General features: G+C 42.8%; 1 protein-coding gene across 8 annotated transcripts in view; it reads left to right on the top strand.

The window, feature by feature from the left end:
* Positions 1-19,827, top strand: part of raph1a (Ras association (RalGDS/AF-6) and pleckstrin homology domains 1a) — a 193,889-nt gene that overhangs the window by 109,260 nt on the left and 64,802 nt on the right. For 6 of the 8 annotated variants that reach the window (XM_041200367.1, XM_041200362.1, XM_041200361.1 and 3 more), the window contains exons 2-5: positions 1,532-1,651; positions 3,364-3,466; positions 9,338-9,891; positions 18,451-18,528. In XM_041200367.1, the coding sequence (XP_041056301.1) occupies positions 1,532-1,651; positions 3,364-3,466; positions 9,338-9,891; positions 18,451-18,528 (855 nt within the window). The remainder of the gene's footprint in view (positions 1-1,531; positions 1,652-3,363; positions 3,467-9,337; positions 9,892-18,450; positions 18,529-19,827) is intronic. The other 2 variants (XM_041200365.1, XM_041200366.1) reach the window with 1 other exon arrangement.

Here is a 19,827-nt window from a genome sequence, read left to right as displayed (position 1 = left end):
CTGAGCTAATTTCACTACAAACTCCTCCCAGTGATTTTATTCTTCAGGCTTTGTTTTAAACCAATTCCTCTTTGTCTCCCAGGTTGTCTTCCCAACACTGCCACTTCCCACCCCCATCCCCTCTTTCCAAAGTGGCTTAACTCTATGGATTCATACTGCTGGTAAGCTTCCAATAGCTACCCAAAAAGCCATTTTTTATATTTAAGCCCTGATGTTGAGTGTTGGCGAGCAACTAAATCACAGAAAACATCAAACTGAGTGTAATCTTTCCACTCACACATTGCACATTCACCTGTAAGAGCCCCTGAATAATGATAAGGAGCAGATTGATTTCTCCGTCCCTCCCTCCCTTTCTAACTGAGTGACATTTTGACTGATTGTAATCCTTAGATTACACCAGCTGAGATCAGCAAGCCCTGCACAGACCAGTGATCAGACCTATCACTGCCCCAAGCTGGCGCTTAAAAGAAATACACTATATGTACCATTCAGCAAGTATCCATACAGCAACAAGACAGTTATTTTGTTATAAATATTGTGGAGTGAATTATCCTGCTGCCAATGAATGTTATTTGTGATTAGTACATGGCATTCATTTTCAATTTCTACATGGGATTTGTCACTCCACTGCAAACTATCACTTTTTGAGCAGAACTATTCCTTCTCCACACTTGCACCTATACTAAAGTCTTGACTGCAGAGACTTGTACTGTTTGGTACAATTCTGCTGAGAGCTCCCTATTGCCTCAGAACTGTTTACAGTCTTTAGATCGCAAGAGGAAATTAAGCATGATGGGAGGGAGCAGGGTCATTAATCTGATTTTTTTACAATGTTTATTAGTGGTGAGCAATGGCTTCTCCGGGAGTGGCAGCCTAACTTGAGGTTTAATGAGAGCTCAGACATGAAAAAGAAAGAACGGGCACATTCTGGTTCCTCCCATAGTTTCATCACATCATGAACCATCTCCAGGCTGTCATCAGACTCAAAATTGTTGCCCAGCTATACTAATGTTTTCCACAGTCACCCGTTTGCAACATATGTGTGGGTGCATTCTTTTAGATATTTATTTTACAGTGAAAACTAAATGGGGAATTGTGGAAATGGACTTGTCCTGTGCGAATACAATAAATTGAGTCACTAGTGCCTGTGTTCCCATGCTGACAGAATGTTCTTGGACTGTATTTTGCACCTGAGATTTGTTCTCTTTAATCCCTGGTGTGCAGTTGTGTGTTTGTTCAGTGATGGCTGACTCACACCATGTCCACAATAAGGTATAGTGCCTGTTCTTGCCAACAAGCTAGTGACAGCTACTAAATTCCTGTTAATCAAAATTATGATTTGTACAATACTGGTGGGTACAGATCTCCTACTGTGTAACACTGGGCTACAGTACTGGCGGGGACAGGTCTGTTATTGTTGGGGTGAGGAATTTGAAGGGATATACGAAGTGTTGAATATTGAATGGTTTTGCCATTGCAATGTAATGGTGTAAATAAATCTAATGACTATTGATTGTTCCTTTGGTTACAGATGGATCAGACCTCAGACGAAGATGTGGACCATGCTGCAGAGGAGGACAGCGATAAGGAAGACCAGGACTTGGATAAAATGTTTGGTGCCTGGCTGGGTGAGCTGGATAAACTCACTCAGGTAAGTAGGAGTAACCTGACTTGAGGTTAGAAGGCTTTCAAACTGCAGGAAATGGTCTATTGACTATCTTTATTGCTCAATGGCACAAATATTCATAACTGATTGTGTACTCTGTTCAGGTGGCTCGTGTCCGGAGTTCTCTTTGCTTGTGTTAGTGACTGATATAAACTTGTGATTACGGGTCAAAGTATATGTTCATGGCACTCAACAGCTTTGTCGGCCTCATTAGAAATGGTAGTTCAAGAGCTTCCTGTTGCCTCATTGGGCAAAGGCAGTTCCTGATGTTGAGAAATAAAAGACTCCAGAGTTTGATCCGTAGTCTGTACCAATTTTATTTCAGCTCCACACGCTTGGGATGGGAAATGCCAGCAGGTGAATGTGCTATTCCGGGGCAAAAAAAATTCCAAAACTAGGGGTTGTAGGGAATGGTCAGCTCAAGATTTTGTTTATTAAATACATTTCAATTGGTTGCTTTAACACAATTCTACCTCCAAGAATACCAGTGATATGAAATACCTTTTAAAGAGAACCAACTTAGTTGAAGGCTCTGCAACCAATGATGTTGGTAGTGAGGTTATAGAAATGGAGTGAGAGGAACACAGGCCAGGAGTTGGTTGCAGAGATTCTCCAATTTTTAACATCAATGACAACAAATTAGCATAGAAGAAGTTGGTTATTATGAGCAGGAAAAATCCAACATCTTGATTTCAATAAACCAAACTTTGCTTCTTGCTATCCCTTATTTTGTGTCATTGCATGCTAATTGCACAGCCCCCTGAATTCTATAGGAGAATGGTATCATTATATCGTGTTTAACCCTGACAGCTCCAGTCTCTCCAGATCTTTTAGTACTGATGAACTAGCCATTTTAAAATCACCACTTCACACATTGAGATGCTGGAGTATCAAACGAGCCTTCAGAAGGAGTCTTGATTTAACCATCACAGTAATAACTTAAAAATCATGCGATAGAAAGTAATTTAAAATCATGAAATATTTTATTTTCCTTTCCCAATTTCTCATCTTTTACTTTCAATTACCAGCCTTCTGGCTTCTATCACTTAATTGAGAACATTTCAACTCACGCTCTTCACTGAAATCTGTTTTACTTGCCTGCACTCAATTTGACCCAGTAATCATGCTTCTTAACCAGCAAAGTGACAGATTTTAATTTGTTCAAGTGTCTTTCTCCCGCTATGGGTCCAGCTGTAGCTTGGCCTGATTGCATTATAGTGGGTAGTGGGTCAACCTGATGCTTTATTGCGGGGGGATGCCGAGACTAATCTATTTTGTGGATGTAACCCAACAGTGCAAACTCTGTACAGGTTGCAATTCCATGGGCACTGGGATTCCATCCAGTAACCCACTCAAGTGTGAGACTAGGCAATAGTTGTGGACAGACTGCTCACACATGACTGTCGTCACATCTGAGCCTGCTGCCATTGTCAGTGTCTGTGTATGCACTTTGCAGCTAGGATCACTGAATACTGACCAGGAATAAGAACACTGGCTCTCCTGAATTGAGAATTTTCTAGGCATTCAAAAGTTAATTGATGTATATTATGATTTTGTATGTGTGTTAATTGTTATCCCTTTTCAGAAATGAATGTCAAATGCTTATCTTTCTAAAGCTGAGTGCCAAGTCCTTTAAAAATTATTTATAATACGTTTATGAATTTGAGAGTAGTGTTTTCTGTTTCCCCTCGATTCAGAGTCTGGACACTGGGAAACCCGAAGAGCTGAAGAAGTCACCGCTTCGGCAGGAAACCAATCTTGCAAACTTCTCCTATCGCTTCTCGATGTACAATCTGAATGGTGAGGGCTATGATTATTGTGCCTGGAAGCAATTCAGGGTGGAGTCACTGTCTTGGTTTTGTTAGCCATTGAGCATTTTTGAGGCCCCTATTTGTCACTGGATGATTCTGATTCTTGTTAATTCACTTCACCATTCCTGTCTGAGAATGGGTGAGGTCTTCCTTGCTGGAGTTCAGACAGCACTGGCCTGTTATGGTATGCTGTCTGCATGTACACTTCTTCAGGCTAATGCATACCAGGATACTTGCTCAATGGTACTTTTTGGATATCCTGTCTCTTGCATGCTGGTGAAGTTAAACTACCACCTCCACATCTAGATTGGTTCCATATTCCTCGAGAATGGACAGTCAGAAAACACAAATCGTATGTGGCTTGATGTCTGGCTGTTGGAGTTTGGGGCAGTGATTAATGCAGCGTGTAATTTGAGAGAATATTGTATTTAGTAAACAATCATAACGTTAAAACGTTTAATATTGTAACATAGATGGGGAGGAATTGTTCCTACGTGTGAAAGGATCCAGATCAAGAGGGCACTGATTTAAAGTAATTGGCAAAAGAAGCAAAAATGATATGAGGAAGAGCTTTTCACACAGCGAGTGGTTAAGGTTTGGAGTGCACGTGAGAGAGTGGTGGAGGCAGGTTCAGTCAAAGTATTCAAAAGGGAATTAGACTGCCATCTGAAAAGGAAGAATGCGCAGGGTTATGGGAAGAAGGTGGGGGAATGGCAGTAGGTAAATCGCTCATTCGGAGAGCCGGTACAGACACGATGGGCTGATTCGCTGCCTCCTGTTCTGTAATTCCGATTCTATTAGTTGGCCTAGTGGCTTGTTCAGGTGGTAAAGGTCAAGTGCAACTGAACTCATTCTGTGGTGAGTTACTGATCTGTAAAGTCAACAGTTAGCCCTCCATGCTCGGAACTAAAGAAGTAAAAGAACCCAAGGTTTAAAATATCCATTGTTGAAAATGAGAGAGAATGCAGAGGAGAATCATAAGAATGATTCCAGGGATGAAGAACTGTAGCTATAAGGATACATTGGAGAAGTTGGGACTGTTTTCCTTGGAGAAAAGAAGGCCGAGAAGAGACTTACAGAGGTGTTCGAGATCCGGAGGGGTGTGGACAGGGTAAATAGTGAGAAACTGTTCCCACTCAAGAGAATGTCAAGAACCAGAGGGCACAGATACAAAATAATTGGCAAAAAGAGAATGTAATTTGAGGAAAAGTTTTTTTCACCCAGAGGGTGGTTGGAGTCGAGAACAAACTTCCTGAGAGGGTGGTGGAGGCAGGTTTGATCGAGGTATTCAAAAGGGAATTGGATTGCTACCTGAAAAGAGAGAATGTGCAAGGTTACGGAGATAAGGCAGGGGAGTGGGACTAGGTGGAATGGTCTTTCAGAGAGCCAGTGCAGACTCGATGGGCCAAAGGGCCGCCTTCTGCCCTGTAAAGATACTGTGATGTCTGAACGCATGCTGGATGAGGAGAGGCTGCTTTCACACAGCCCTGTGTTCCAACAGCTGAACGCTCAGCAGAAATGAAGAATGACGCTTGGGATAAGTATTGGCAAATGACCAGTGCCATGCAACTAAACAACAGAAGCAAGTTCTGGAACATGAAATGGAACATGATTGGCAAAAAAAAAATTATCCTGCTCAGCTTTTGTAGCTGAAAAGGGATTATATTTTGCGGTGCAGTTCTTTTTAAAGGTCACTTTTTTCATCACAGTTGAATGTTTCTGCTGCTCAAGCCCTTGAGCAATTTTTTGCTGGGAAATTCATGCCACTTACACTGAAGAGGCGACTCGTGCATGCCATGAGATGTTTCCATAGCCCAATCCATCTCCCAAGTTTTCATATTTCATTTAAGAACCAGGGCAGCTGTTGTCAAGAGGCTGTTTCTTCATGGATGGAACCAGAGCCGTGTTTGGAGAGCCCTAGTTGATACTTGTGCATGTTCACTTAGCAGTAGGGATCCTGAAAGCCATTTGATAGTGATCAGGGGGTGATAACTATGGTCAACTTTCTCCGTCTTTCTACTGTCCCACAAACTCTTCCAAAATTCTGCTCGAGCACCCAGCCCCATTTACCCATCTGGCCTACATCAGCCCCCCTGTTAAGCAACACCCTGATTTTAAAAATTCTTATCCTTGTTTTCCAGTCCCTCCAAAACTTCTCCCCTCCCTAACCTCCCCAACTCTGTAATCTCCTCCAGCCCTCCAAGCCTATCTGCGCTTTGCCAATTCTGGCTGAGACCCTAAACTCTGGAAGTCCCTCCATCAATTTATCCTTGCTATCTCCCTTTCCTCCTTTAAGATACTCCTTAAAACTGATCTCTTTGACCAAGTTTTTGATCAGTCACCCTAAAGTCACCATATGTGGCTCAGTGTTGCACTTTATTTGATAATGCTCCTGTGAATTGCCTTGGGTCATTTTGCTGTTAAACTTGCAATTTTAAAAATTCAAATTATTGTTGTCATTGCTCCCTCTGCAAAGGCACTGTGGACAATTGCAGCACCCCTTGAGTGATCCAGAGAGAAGAGCAGTTCTTGCAATAGAAATGCTACAAAAACTCTTTCCAATCATAGACTGGGAGCAATGGGGCCAATCATTTACCCCCTGAACAAATTTCACTTGGGAAGAAATTTAATGGACCTGGAGCTCAGCGTTCAGTTGCTTGTATCTGCATGAACACTTTGTCACATATTTTGTAAAGTACATCCATCTCCTTTTTCATTCTTTCTGCTCCTTTTATTTCAAGATTGCCTGACTTTGTTAAACTTGCTGCAGAGGCAAAATATATATGATACTATCCTACATCTGCCAGGTTCTGGTATGATAATGAGAGCATGACTTATCCTTTTATTGAATGGCAGTTGGGGTGTTACGATTGGTTGCAGTGCCCCTGGGCTGGAAAGTGAGAAATTTTTTGGGGTTCTTGCTCCTGATAGTTATTTGGTGACCTCTGCTGGAAGCTGCTTGTATGTACACTTCATTCAAGGATAGGATGGCGCTCAACTCTTGAGCCTCCTTATATTTGAATATCCTTACAGTCCAAGGTCACACATGAAGCTCAATCTTTTGGATGAGGTTCCAGAATTTGACCAGCTCCAGTAAACCCATGCCCCAGCAGAAATTAGCACCTTCAGGGGTTAGGCAAGTAAAATGGAACCACTAAAAGTATCATCATTTTCTTGAAGTCTCTGCCTGAAAGCAGGTCTGACCCACACTGCCACAGCCTTCACCACAGGTAGGGCAAAGAGGCAGATCCTGAATCCACCCCATCCAGAATAGGGATTGAACTCTGTCCTGTTGGCACCAATCTGATCCGCACTGGCCACCCAACCATCTGCGCCCCCCCGCCAGGAGTCAGAGTTGCTGTGGCAACATACACTTTTACATGCATGTTGTAGCCTGGAGCTATGATATTGATAGTAGAGGCTCTAGTTTCTTTCTATCACATAGCTGACCAGGAATCCCTCCCACTGGCGTACATTGGAAGCATTTCCCTGTTGACACCTGTTTGACCATGTTATGCACGCACTTTCTTTGGCCATCAAGCCCTAGAGTGGGACTTGAACCCGGAGCTTCTGGCTCAGAGGCAGGGATGCTACCCACTACGCCACAAAACCTCTACTAACAGTATATTACATCAAAGCTGAAATGGCAAAAGGCAACTATAGTTCGGAAAAGGTTTTGCTGATGCAGTTAAGGTTCAACTGAGGCACATTGTGGGTTGGAATAAAAGAGCGTTACTCTGTATCTAGCCCTGTGCTGTAGCTGCCCTGCGAGTGTTTGATGGGATCAGTGTAGAGGGAACTTTACTCTGTATCAACTCGTGCTGTACCTGTTCTGGAAGTGCTTGATGGGACAGTGCAGAGGGAGCTTTGCTCTGTATCTAACCTGTGCTGTACCTGCACTGTAAAGGCTTGATGCAGACACCATAACCTGGAAATGGCAAGTGTTCCCAGCGCCTACATTCCTCACCTTGGAGGAGAGAAGGGCAGAAGGTAAGATTGGGACTTCAAATACATTAGTGTACCTTCCCATTGAGTCATTTGTTCTTTATTTCCAGTTAGTGAAGACTATCTTAATTCTTCCCTTCATGGTGCTTTGGCTCAGTTATCAAATGCCCTGTGTATCTGAACCATAAACAAAAAATTGCAGCTTAAAGACTAGACCCCTTCAGCTGAGATGAGGCAGCAGTTCTTGTTCCACAAATGGTCTTGGTAATAATTGGCTTTCAAAACAAGGTTCCTTCTAACACAATCATTTATATTATTATACTCATTCCTGGGATGAAGGGTTGTCTTATGAGGAAAAGTTGAACAGATTGGGCCTATACCCATTGGTGTTGAGAAGGATGAGGTAATATTGAAACATTTAAGATCCTCAGGAGACTTGAGAGGGTGGGGCTGTCTAGAACTAAAGCTTTCCCTTGGGGTGGGGGGGGGAGGGGAGTCTAGAACTAGACCTTTCCCTTGTGGTGGTGGGTGGGGGGGGGGGGGGAGTCTAGAACTAGACCTTTCCCTTGTTGGGGTGGGGGTGGGGTGGAGTCTAGAACTAGACCTTTCCCTTGTTGGGGCAGGGGGGTGGGGAGCTAGAACTAGAGCTTTCGGGGGGTGGGGGCGGAGTCTAGAACTAGAGCTTTCCCTTGTGGGGGAAGTCTACATCTAGAGCTCGAGATTCTAAGAATAAGCGGTCTCCCTTTTGAGATGGAGATGAGGAGAGTTTTTTTTTTGAGGGTTGTTAATCTGTGGAATTCTCTTCTCCAGAGAGCAATGGAGGCTGGATCATTGAATATATCCAAGGCTGAGTTAGTTAGAGCTTTGACAGACAAGGGAATCGAGGGTTATGGGGGGGCAGACAGGAAAGTGGAGTTGAGACCACAACCGATTAGTCATAATCTTGTCGAATGGTGGAGCAGGCTTGAAGGGCTGAAAGGCCTCCTCCTAAGTCCTTTGTTCCTATCCAGTTGCATGGAGCAACAATTGAGAAAGAAATTGGCCTACACTCCAATTAGCTTCCCCAAGATTACTTTGGATTTTTAAATTTTATTCCTCCCCTCAAGTCTTATTTGTTGAAGGAAATCTCTGTGGTCCCTTTTTGAGCCCTGCCATGTGAAAGTTGTTAGACATAAATATCTAGGCTGCTAACATTTATCATCTGGGCTTGCAGGTGAAAACTTGCTGTGTGGATAGGGTGACTGTGTTTGTGAAACCTCAACCCCAGCAATGATTGAGAGGGGTCATGGAATCACAATGGCACAGAAGGACACTATTCAGTCCATTGAATCCATGATGCCTCTCTGTAGAGCATTCCAGTCAATCCCATTTCTCCGCTATGTCCTGATCCCTAAAGTTTATTTCCCTCAAATGCTCATCCAATTTTCTTTTGAAATCATTGATTGTCTCCACTTCTACCTTTCATGAAGGGAAGTGAGGAAGATAATTTTCCAATGATTGTTAGAGCATATTGTTCATGTCAAGTTATTGGGGCATGCAGCACAGTGATGGCTTGATGCTTCTCTAAAACCCTTCAATCTCCCTCTCTTCCCTTATCTAATGTGAAATTGGAAACTGTTAACGTGCCACATGTCTGAGCCGCAGAGCCCTGGTGTTAAATACCCTGCTTGCTGTTATAGACCTATTAAAAGTGCTGGATGCTGGAGAAATATATTTCTAAGAACAGGATATTTTACTGGACGTATAGTGTGGCTTTCCAGTTCCAAGTTGAATTTTGAATCCTATCGAGAGACTAAATGTTTGTCCCTATTGATCAATGCTGAGGTTGAGTGATTTCTGAAAGACATTAGGACCCACCACTAACACTAATCTTATCCTTCTCTCCCTTTAATTTTGTATGTGCTGTGTGTTTCAGAGGCACTGAGCCAGGGAGATGGAGTGGATCTGGATGCTCTCATGGCAGACCTCTGCTCCATGGAACAGGAACTCAGTAACATCAGTAAAGAACCTTCCAGGCATGACAGTGTTGTGAGAAAATCTCTCAAAGAGGATGTATCTGCCAAGATGCCCAGCAAAGAAGCCAAATCTGCTCAGAAACAACCTGCCACTCGAGCATCCTCCAAACAGAGCAGCTTGAAGGGCTCCTCTTCATTGAGAAGCCCAAAATCTTTGCACACCAACCTTTCACTGGATGATATCACTGCTCAACTGGAACAGGCCTCCCTCAGTATGGACGAAGCAGCACGACAGACCGGTGCCATGACACATGACACCAAGCCATCTGTGTCCAGTCAACATAGGAGAACGGGATCAGCTGGAACTGTCAGTGATGCAGACATCCGCTCAACCAGTACCTCATCTCGATCCAGTGTTACCTCTGCCACCTCGAGCCAGGATTCTTTGGACATTGACAAGGTCACCCGACCGCAGGATCTCGATTTAAACCAGCAAGGTCAACCCGCAACAGAGGTATTGTTTTTGTGTAGCCTGTCTCATGCCCTTGTGTTAAATGCAAGTTTCGAAATGTATGTCAGTTGGAGAAGTAAACAGCATCGTTACCAGTGAGGAGGAAGACTGCAAGTTGAGAGTTCAGTCACATGCTCTGCTGTTACTGTTGTGATCATTGTTTCAACTATGTTTCAGCTGTTACTCTGCTCCCCCGCCCCACCCTCTCCTACCTGGATCTCCGAGATCCCTATCAGGCTGGTGCTTTAAAAGAGAATTCTCTTTTTGTTGCTTAGTTGTTGAGGGATCATATGTTGGAATGCCTGATGAGTCTGGGGTGAGCAGAACAAACCAGGAATTATAGGAAACTGAAATACTGTTGGAAATGCATAAAACCACATCCAGATTGCAGCCCATCTCTAAGGTAGGCTAATGTTCTGGGTGAGGATTAAGTTTTCTAATGAAGGATCCCAACTAAAACGTTAAGCTGTCCTTTGAGATGCTGTCTGTTCCCCTGTAAGTGTCCACCGTTTTCTAAGTTTCATTCTTTGAATCCGGGCACAGCAAGTCCTTTATCCAATTTGAAGTTCGTAGCAGCTTAAATTTATAATACCTATGTGTAACACTGCCATTGCACCCAGAAGGTACCTGATCCGCCTCTGAGTATGTATTGGACTGGCAGTCTCAGCCTTTGTGAGAGTAGGACACCATGATTAGTCTCCACAACCTGGGTCACAAATGGAATAAATCTCCCACTCCTGATCACTGCCCAGTGACCCCAGCTGGAAAGTGGGTGTCAAGTCGCTACTAGATCAGGCTCAAGCTCAGCTGTGATGTCACCACGGCTACTGATAAGAATCGTAGAATGATACAACAGAGCTAGAGGCCTATCGGCCCATCAGCCTGTGCTGGTTCTTTGAACCATCTATCCAATTAATCCCGGACCCCCTGCTCTTTTCCATAGCCCTACAATTTTTTTTTTTTTTTTTACTTCTCTTCAAGTATTTATCCAATTCCCCTTTGAAAATTAATGAATCTGCTCCTGCCATCCTTTTCCGGGAGTGCATTCCAGATCATCAAAAAATTTCTCATCTCCCCCTCTATTCTTTTGCCAATTAGCTTAGATCTGTCCCTTCTAGTTGTTGCCTTTCTGCCAGTCGAAACTGACTGAGGGGAAATTATCAAAACCCTTCGAGGTTTTGAACACCTCTGTTAAATCTCCCCTTCAAAGTTCTCTGCTGTAAGTAGACCAACCCCAGCCTCGCCACATAACTGAAGTCCCTCATCCCTGGTGGTATTCTATTAATTAATGCAACTTTTCTGAGGCCTTATCACCCTTTCTAACTTGTTCTCAGAATTGGCCACAGTACTCTAGCTGGGGCCTAGCCCAGTGATTTATAAAGCTTTAGTATAATTTCCCTGCTTGTCTACTCTATGCCACTATTTATAAAGTCAAGGATCATGTGTGCTTTTTTAACAGCCTTCTCAAATTGCCCTGCCACCTTAAAAAAATTATGTTCTCCTCCAGTTCTATGTGCTCTTGCGTCTCCCTTAAATTGTACAGTTTGGCTTCTATTCCCTGTTCACATTCTTCCTTCCAAAATGAACCATTTGATGCTTCTGTGTAAAATTTCATCTGCCATATTTCTACTCATTTTCACCAGTCTCCCTATGTCCCCCTGTTGTCAGCTACTATTTTCCTCCCTGCATACTACATTTTCAAGTCATCCTGAAGTCCAGGATATGAATCAAAAAAGCAGTGACCCCAGCAACAACCCCAGGGAACACTGCTGCACACCCCCCAACCCCAGTCTGTGAAATAACTGTTCACCACAAGTGTCTGCCCTCTGGCTCTTTGCCAACTTGTATCCTCATTGCCACTGCAGCTTCAATCCCATGGGCTTCAATCTTGCCAACAGATCTATTGTGTGGTACTTTATCAGATGTTGTTTGAAAACCCATATACACAACATCACCAACACTACCCTCATCAGCTTCATCAAAGAGTTAAAATAAGCAGGGCTGCAAATTCTGACTGCTGTGGGACCTGAACACCCTTAACTCCAGCAGCTGTTTTAGGGAGGGAGTTCAAGATTTTCATGACCCTTTGTGTGAAGAAGTGCTTCCTAACAATGACCTAGCTCTAATATTAAAGTTCTGGACCATAATGAATTGTTTCGCCTCGATCACCCTGTTAATGCCTTTCAGCATCTTAAACCCACCACCTTCGACCTCTGCACCTAGAAGGATAAGGGCAGCAAGTTTCCCTCCAAGCCACACACCATCTTGACTAGGAACTATATTGTTGTTCCTTTACTGTCATTGAGTCAAAATCCTGGAACTCACTTCCCAGCAGCACTCTGGGTGTACCTACACTACATGGACTGCAAAGCTTCAGATAGGTGGCTCACCACCACCTTCTCGAGGACAGTTAAGGATAGGCAGCAAATGCTGGCTTTGCCAGCAACACTCACATCCTGTGAATTAATTTAAAAATACTCAATTTGGTCATCCCTTAATCTTATACGCTCAAGGGAATAAAAGTCTAGTATATGAAATCTGTTGTCATGGTGTCATCAGTTTTAGAACCAGGGTGGTGAATCTGCACAGTGGCCCTGCCATAGCTTCCTGAGGTGTGGTGCTCAGAACTGAATGCAATACTCCAGCAGAACCCTACCCCAGCAAGTCAATCCATTAGCAAGAGGGGAGAAACTGGACAAAGCCAATGTGAAAATGCATGGAAACGTTGAATATTATGGCAATATTTTGTGTAATGAAAATAGTGGCCGAGCAGGCTCCTCTCTGACTTGTTTTCTTTTGAGGTCTGTTTGTTTTCTCCCGTGGGTGTAATTGGAAGGTCTCTTTCCTTTTTCCAGTTTGTTTGCATTGTTCACCTTCAGAGTAACAAAACAGATGACACTGAATCTCCTCTGTAAGTGAAGACTAGCTGGCAAACAGCTAGGAGGTAATTTGTAATTCCCTCATGCACAGCGAAGCTGAAATTAGAAACTAGCTGCTGAGGTGTTCCATCGCCCATTTGGCACATTGCACTGAAAAGCAAAGTTGAAAGTCCTGTTATTTGGAGTTGCAAGTAGTTTTAAATCCTGTGCCATGGATGACAGTTGCATGCTGTTAGTCAAGATCAGTGATTTTTGCAGTTCCATTGGAAGATCAAACCTATGGGTTTATATAAAAAAAACAGTAGAACTATGTATGGTGTATTTCTACTCATTTGTACCTTTCTTCACATCCTCCACCTCCCAAACATTGTGTTCAGCTGAGAAGGCAGGCAACCTGCTCCAATCCTTACTGAGCTGCTCCTGCAAACATGACCAGGTGATCTGTTCATTTTTGTATTTTAAAGAGAGGAAGGAAAGACTTGGTATATATGGTTGTGATGTTTTGAAAGAGGTATATTGTACTTGTGCACCAGTATCTGCAACAGATGTAATGTAACTCTGATTCAGTTGCAGAGTAAGCTACTTTGCAGTGATCATTGTTGTGTTGTAATCCCAATCTGAGGGTGGTAATCTGGGCTGGCTGATCTGAATATTCACTTCCATCCAGCAGGGAGGGTGTTTGGATTTTTGGATCAAAGTCTAATCCACTGTTAAATTCCTAATCGGCAGGAAAATGCCTAACTTTTGTGATTTTTTTTTTTTCCCTGTCTAATGTCAGCAACAGGTACTCACGGGGTAGATACTGCGTAAAACTCCCTCTATACTGTCCCATCAAACACTCCAGAGACAGGCACAGCATGGGGCTAAATACAGAGTAAAGCTCCCTCTACGTTGTCCCTATCAAACACTCCCAGGACAGGTACAGCAAGGGGTTAGACACAGAGTAAAGCTCCCTCTACACTGTCCCCATCAAACAGTCCCAGGACAGGTACAGCACGGGGTTAGATTCAGAGTAAAGCTCCCTCTACACTGTCCCCATCAAACACTCCCAGGGCAGGTACAGAGAGAGTTCCACATTTTCACCATCCTCTTTTTCTGAATGGCTTGGTTCTGATTTTGAGATTCTGGCTCCTTCTAGTCTTCCCCACCACCAGAAAACATTTCTCTCGAATCTCCCTATCAATTCCTTTCTAAATGCTTCATTCAAGTCACCCTTTAACAGTTGAAATTCCATGGAATACAACATTAATCTCACTTCATGACCTAACCTTTGGAACCCTGTTAACATTCTGGTGAATCGGTGTTGCACTCCTTCCAAGGACTGCATATCCTTTCTAAGGTGCGATGCCCAGAACTTAGTTATTCCAGATGTAGTTTTACCAGGGCTTTGTATAGCAATTAGAAAACTTTCTCCCTTGAATTCCAGTACTCTAGTTATAAGGGATGACATTTCATGAGCATTGATTATCTTTTGTACCAGACTAATACATTTTATTGATCTGTCTACATGACCCCTATATCTCCTTTGGATTTTCACTGTTCCTAGCTTTTCATCATTTAAAAAAAAATCTCTCCGTTTTTGGCCAAAAATTTCTCATTGCTGTTTGTGGGACCTTGCTCTGTGCCAGTTGTCCGCTGTATTTCTGTGTTCATGTCTGAACATTAGGTGTACCTTATATCATCTGAATGAGATGTAGACCAAAATGCAAGGCACCTTGGTTAAGCACTTGCATCCTTAACAGTGTGACTAAAAAGCTAGTTTCCAGGGCTCATATTGCTTGGAAAAATATAAGAGATTATATAATGGAAAAGGCTGTTTGTTCCAACCAGTATGTCAATGTGTCTTCTCCACATGAGCAGTAGCCCGAGTCCATTTATCTCCTATACTTCAACAACCTGTTTAATGCTTTCTTGTTACTAGATTAGTAATCCAGAGGAAATTAGTTCAAATCCTGACATGGAAGTTTGAGAAGGTGAATAAATTTAAACATGAAAAAGACTGATATCAGTTAAAGTGACCATGAAGCAGTTGGATTGTCATAAAAGCCCAGCTGATTCACTAATATCCTTTAGAGAAGGAATCTTGCTCTCCATACTCAGTCTGGCTTGTATGTGATTCCAGTCCCACATTGCTGACTCTGAAGCCCTCAGAGTTGCATCAACTTCTACAGCAATAGTTCAAGAAGGCAGCCCACCATCACCACACCAGGATAACTGGATGGACAATAAGGCGACTGGTAACATCTTGAGTATGAATTTTTAAAAAGAAATGTTTCTTTTAATCAGTAACACTAGCATTGCATTCCGCAGCCTCAACCATAGTTTAAAAAAAGGCTTGCATTTATGTAGCACCTTAATTAATGCTTTGCAACCTCGGGCTGTCCTAAACTGCTTTACATCCGATGAAGTACTTTATGAAATGTAGCTGCCAGTGTAATGTAAGAAACAATGCAGCTAATTTGCATACAGCAAATTTCCACAAACAGCAATGTGATAATCTGAGGTTATTAGATTGTTTAGTGATGTTGATTGAGTAATAAATGTTAACCAGGACAAAGGAAATAGGTCCCCTGCTCCTCTTCAAAATAGTGCCATGGGATCACCTGAGAGTCCACCTGGTTTAATGTCTCATCCGAAAGACAGCATCTAATTATTCAACACTTCCTCGGTATAGCACAGGGAGTGGCAATCTAGATTTTTGTGCTCTTGCTTCTGAAGTGGCGCTTGAATCTACAAACTTCTGACTTAGGCAAGACTGCTACCCACTGATCCACGGCCAACACAACTTGGGGTGTATCTTGCTAATGTTGGATAAAATAGGCAAATTCACTGTCATCTTGTTGTTATGTAAACAATAAACCCGAACCTTGTTTTTACAGCAAGGTTCATTGATTAAATCCAAATAAATGTTATTTGAGGTTTGAGAGAGGCAATGAATCTAAATTAGCACTAAGGTACAGTTGCAAAGCATTAATTTGTTGTGGTATGATCCTGCAGTACCCCATTCAACAGATGAGCCAAGGTGATGAATGCTGGTTGGATGTACAGCTGCAAAAGGCATCACTGCCAGTCTAATCTTGTCCTCACCCGATGTCCATATTGCCAGCCACATTTGTGCATTGGAATTCTTGCAGGTTTTCTCCCTCGCCCACTCTAGAGGTTGTGCCACCCGAGCTGAGATCAGTATAGCATGATGCATATCGGGAATCAATCGTGGGATCTTTGTGGCCGGTATGGCTCAGTTACTCCACACTCTTGCCATCTGATCTATAAGGAGACGAGCTGAAGTGGAATGAAAACTCATTAGATTCAGCTGGTTTATATGGCTGCTGTGACTTGGTAACTTTAGTATGAGAAACCACATTGGAAAAGTTAAAAAGGGGGCTGGGTTTTGTGCTATTTCAGTCATGGGTGCTCATGTTAGAGGATTAGAATGTAACATTGGACATCTCTGTTTTGAAACCTTGCACTTCTGAAGAGTAAAGCAGCAGCAAAATTTTTGGGTGGAGTTAGGAATGAGAAAAAGTGTTTTGTTACTTTCTCTTGCCTGTCACTCGTCCTCTCAAATTTGCCAGAAAATAGCTACCCTTGCAGTCTTATTAGCTTCGAGGGTGATGCCGATCTCTGTCATCAGTGCAGTTATAAAATGCCACTCCAAGATCTGTGGTAGATGAAGTTTCTGCCCCCTTTAAGATTTGTTTTCAACAGTAGGTCTCTCTCTCATGTACTTGAAATGTGGGTGAAACAGCTCTAATTTAATGGCCAACTCAAGCTCTGAGGAGAATTCCCAGGGCAATCATACTGATACCTTGCTTGAACATCTGCGATGAGGAGTGTTTGAGGATATTTGAATTCTTCACTCTGGGGCAATGTTGCTGAAGCATTTGGCATTCTTGGGGGCTAGATTAACTGATAATGAACAAGACAGCTGCAAACTTTTGAACCATGAGACATTGGCGATGGGTTCAAGTTCAGAGGGACACCGTTTGCTCGGAGGATGGTGAAGAGGTAGAAGACTGGACGGTCCAGGAGGTAATGAGAGTGGGTAGTTTGGCAAAATTTACAGAAGAATTGATTATATATTGAACGTGAGTGCACAATTAAAATTTCTGGTTTTGGCCAAAAGCCCGCACTATCTTTTCCAGTCCTGTACCTCCATTTATACTTGTAATACCTTAGTTTTCCCACCCTCCCACTCCTCCCAACCCCACAGGTTGTCTCCCATAATGAGAATCTTGTAAAGTAACAAAGGGGTAGTGGCAGTGAGTTGGATCTGCCATTTTAGAGCTAGCCAGAGATTAGATGCCCTCACACCAGCTGTATTCCTCTGAAACAGTGCTGACCAAATTATAATTAACAACAGCAAAAAGTTTAAGACTTCGTAGCTAGGAAGCTACTAGCAAAGTAAAAACAAATAGGAGAAGGTGGTACGTCCTACATCTATCAGCTTTTCCTTTTTAAAAAAAAAACTCCTAAACGCCATCAACTTGTTTCTAAGTTTAAAACCTTCTTATTCTTCTCTCCTACCCCTTTCCTGCAAAACGTTCTTTGCCAGTTGTAACTTGTGGTCTATGCTGTAAATATTCTGTTTCAATTTTGTGCACTCGCTTGCTCACCCCTCTTTACCTCTGTCCCCCCTGCTTGTTCCCCTCCTCTCGTTCTGTCATGTGGTGAGAGACAGATATGCTGGCCTTTCTAGTTTATATTGAGGAGGGAATTGTTTTTGCTACTTTGAATTGCACACCAGGTATTTTAATCATCAATCTTCTCATCTGCTATTTGTTTTTCAACCCATCGTAATCTTCGAATATCAAGGTAATGATAATTGAAACTGACCAGAAGAGTCACTGACTGCCTTCCTGAAACAATCTCCTTAACATTGATATTGCTGGGATGTACAAAATGTTGACATTAAAGCATAAATACATGTGACTATTGTAGCTATTTATTTTATTCAGGAATAAATAATGCCAATGCCTTTTATCTCAAAGGAGTCCCTGGGGAGATGAGCACTTAGATGCTCTGTTTCAAGTAGCAGATGGCTGGCATTGAATCACAGGCTCATGAATGATCGAGAGTTCATTTGGGGGCTCACAAATGCACATACAAGTCAAACTGCTCACATGCCCACCCAGTGTGACGGGGGAGCAATCTAGGCAGCTACAGATGCTATTGGGTTTGTGACAACCACTGGCATCTGGGATCCAAGATGCAAAATTATGGAGGGACATTCTGATGCATGAATGGATCGTTGTACCATGAGAACCAAGTGGACAGGCGACATTGCATATTTTAAACTGCGGAAACATTAAACTTTGTATCCACAAGTCTGTTGTGTTAGAGTATGGTCTACAAAGAATGAGTTTGTCTATGGCAAAGTAATTGCATTTTAATACTTTGCTGACGAGACCTTTTGGACATGTGCTGTAAAATTTGATCCGAGGAAGGATTTCTAGGTAGGTTTCCCCAATATAGTTGAAAACATTGAATTTGACTTGGGCTCTTAATTTTCCCATACAAATGCATGCTGGTGGAAAGAGCATTTCACAAGTGCAGTTACCATCCTTTTCCCTTTTCCTTGGCACCCTCAGTGTAAAGAGTCTTGTTTATTTTCCTTCTGCATGATTTTAAATGGGTCTTCCTTCCTTCCTGTTTGCATTCCTTTTCCCTTGCACCTCCACAGCATGTTCCCTCGAGTCGCCACAGTAGACAGGTCAGACGCCATCTTGACTTTGCGGAGAAGGACTTGGAGCTGAGGACTGTAAGTCACTATCACGGTGTATTGTGCTTGATTGCATGTATTCGCTTGTTTCCACACTGTCCCTTGCTTGCATGTATTTACTGGTTTTACACTGCCTTATGCTACTTGCTATTTCCACATCCTCCCTTTCATATCAGGTTATGGTTCTCATTAATTAAATCAGAAAATGGGCAGTTGTGCCCAATGGGTCAATCAGCATCTGAAAGAAAGGTTCACAATTCTGATGTAAAAGGGATTCCTTGGAAGCTTTCCGGAGGTGGCATGTGTGCCTCTGAGATAGATGGCTAGAAGAAATGGAATATGTGCTGTGGATGCAGCTGTTTTCTTGACAGCAGTGCTCTGTCTCCAGAGTCAGATAGACCCCTTTGTTTATTCCATGGAAGCTCTTTCCGACGTTATTTGCTGTTGAAGATGCTCCTATCATGTAAATAGGGCAAAGTATGAGGCTCATGCAATCAGTGTCTTCTTTTTGTTGAAGAAATTTATAATGACTCACTTGAAGTCTACACTTGGCAGGAGTTAAATTTGGCTGAAGGGATTCTCGACTAGGAGCTATTAACAGAGCTTTACAAATGCCTGTGCAGCGTAGATGTGTATCACAGTGTTTGAGAAGGAACTAAATTTAGCTTCAGAGGTGCTTAAGGAAGCAATTTCTTCTGGAACAGATATCTGTGCTCTTGGCAGCTCTCCTGTAATTCACAACTTCACCTGTGAGTAGCCATGCTGTGCTAATCCAAAATCCGGCTGTTTCATTAAATGCTCAGTGGCCTGTATCCCATCAGCTATTGATCTGTGATATAAACTGAATTGGTGAAGCCAGAGAATGGCCCCTTTTTAAAAGTCAAATTATTACAGAAACATTAACTTCCAGTAAAGCTAAATGTCCTTTTCTTTACAGGCTTGTCTCTGCCTCCCTCATGAGCACCTCAACCAAATAGTTATTCTTCACATGTGAACAGATTTTAATTGCTAGCAAACTATGCAGATGTCATGGAGAGGTTGTTGTTAACTTGCACAAGGGTCTTACGGGCACAATCAATCTCTGGCAGCTTCCCAAATTGGTATTTTTCATGGGTTTTAATGGGATTGGTTAGCTCAATTGTCTAGATGGCTAGCATGTGGTTTGGAATAATGCCCACAGCGATTCCCATTCCAGCTGAGGTGAACTTGGGACTTGCCTCCTAGGCCTGCACCCGAGAGTGGAAGGCAAAGGCAAACCAACACTGACAAACACTGCTAAGAGAAACAGCTCAGGATAAAGCATCAGCAGACAATGAGCCAAGGAGCCTTCAGGCAAAG

The sequence above is a fragment of the Carcharodon carcharias genome, chromosome 12, assembly GCF_017639515.1.
Source record: "Carcharodon carcharias isolate sCarCar2 chromosome 12, sCarCar2.pri, whole genome shotgun sequence".
NCBI classification, from domain to species: Eukaryota; Metazoa; Chordata; class Chondrichthyes; order Lamniformes; family Lamnidae; genus Carcharodon; species Carcharodon carcharias.
The sequence above is the reverse complement of the archived record's forward strand: the minus strand, read 5'-3'. Positions and strand labels throughout refer to the sequence as shown.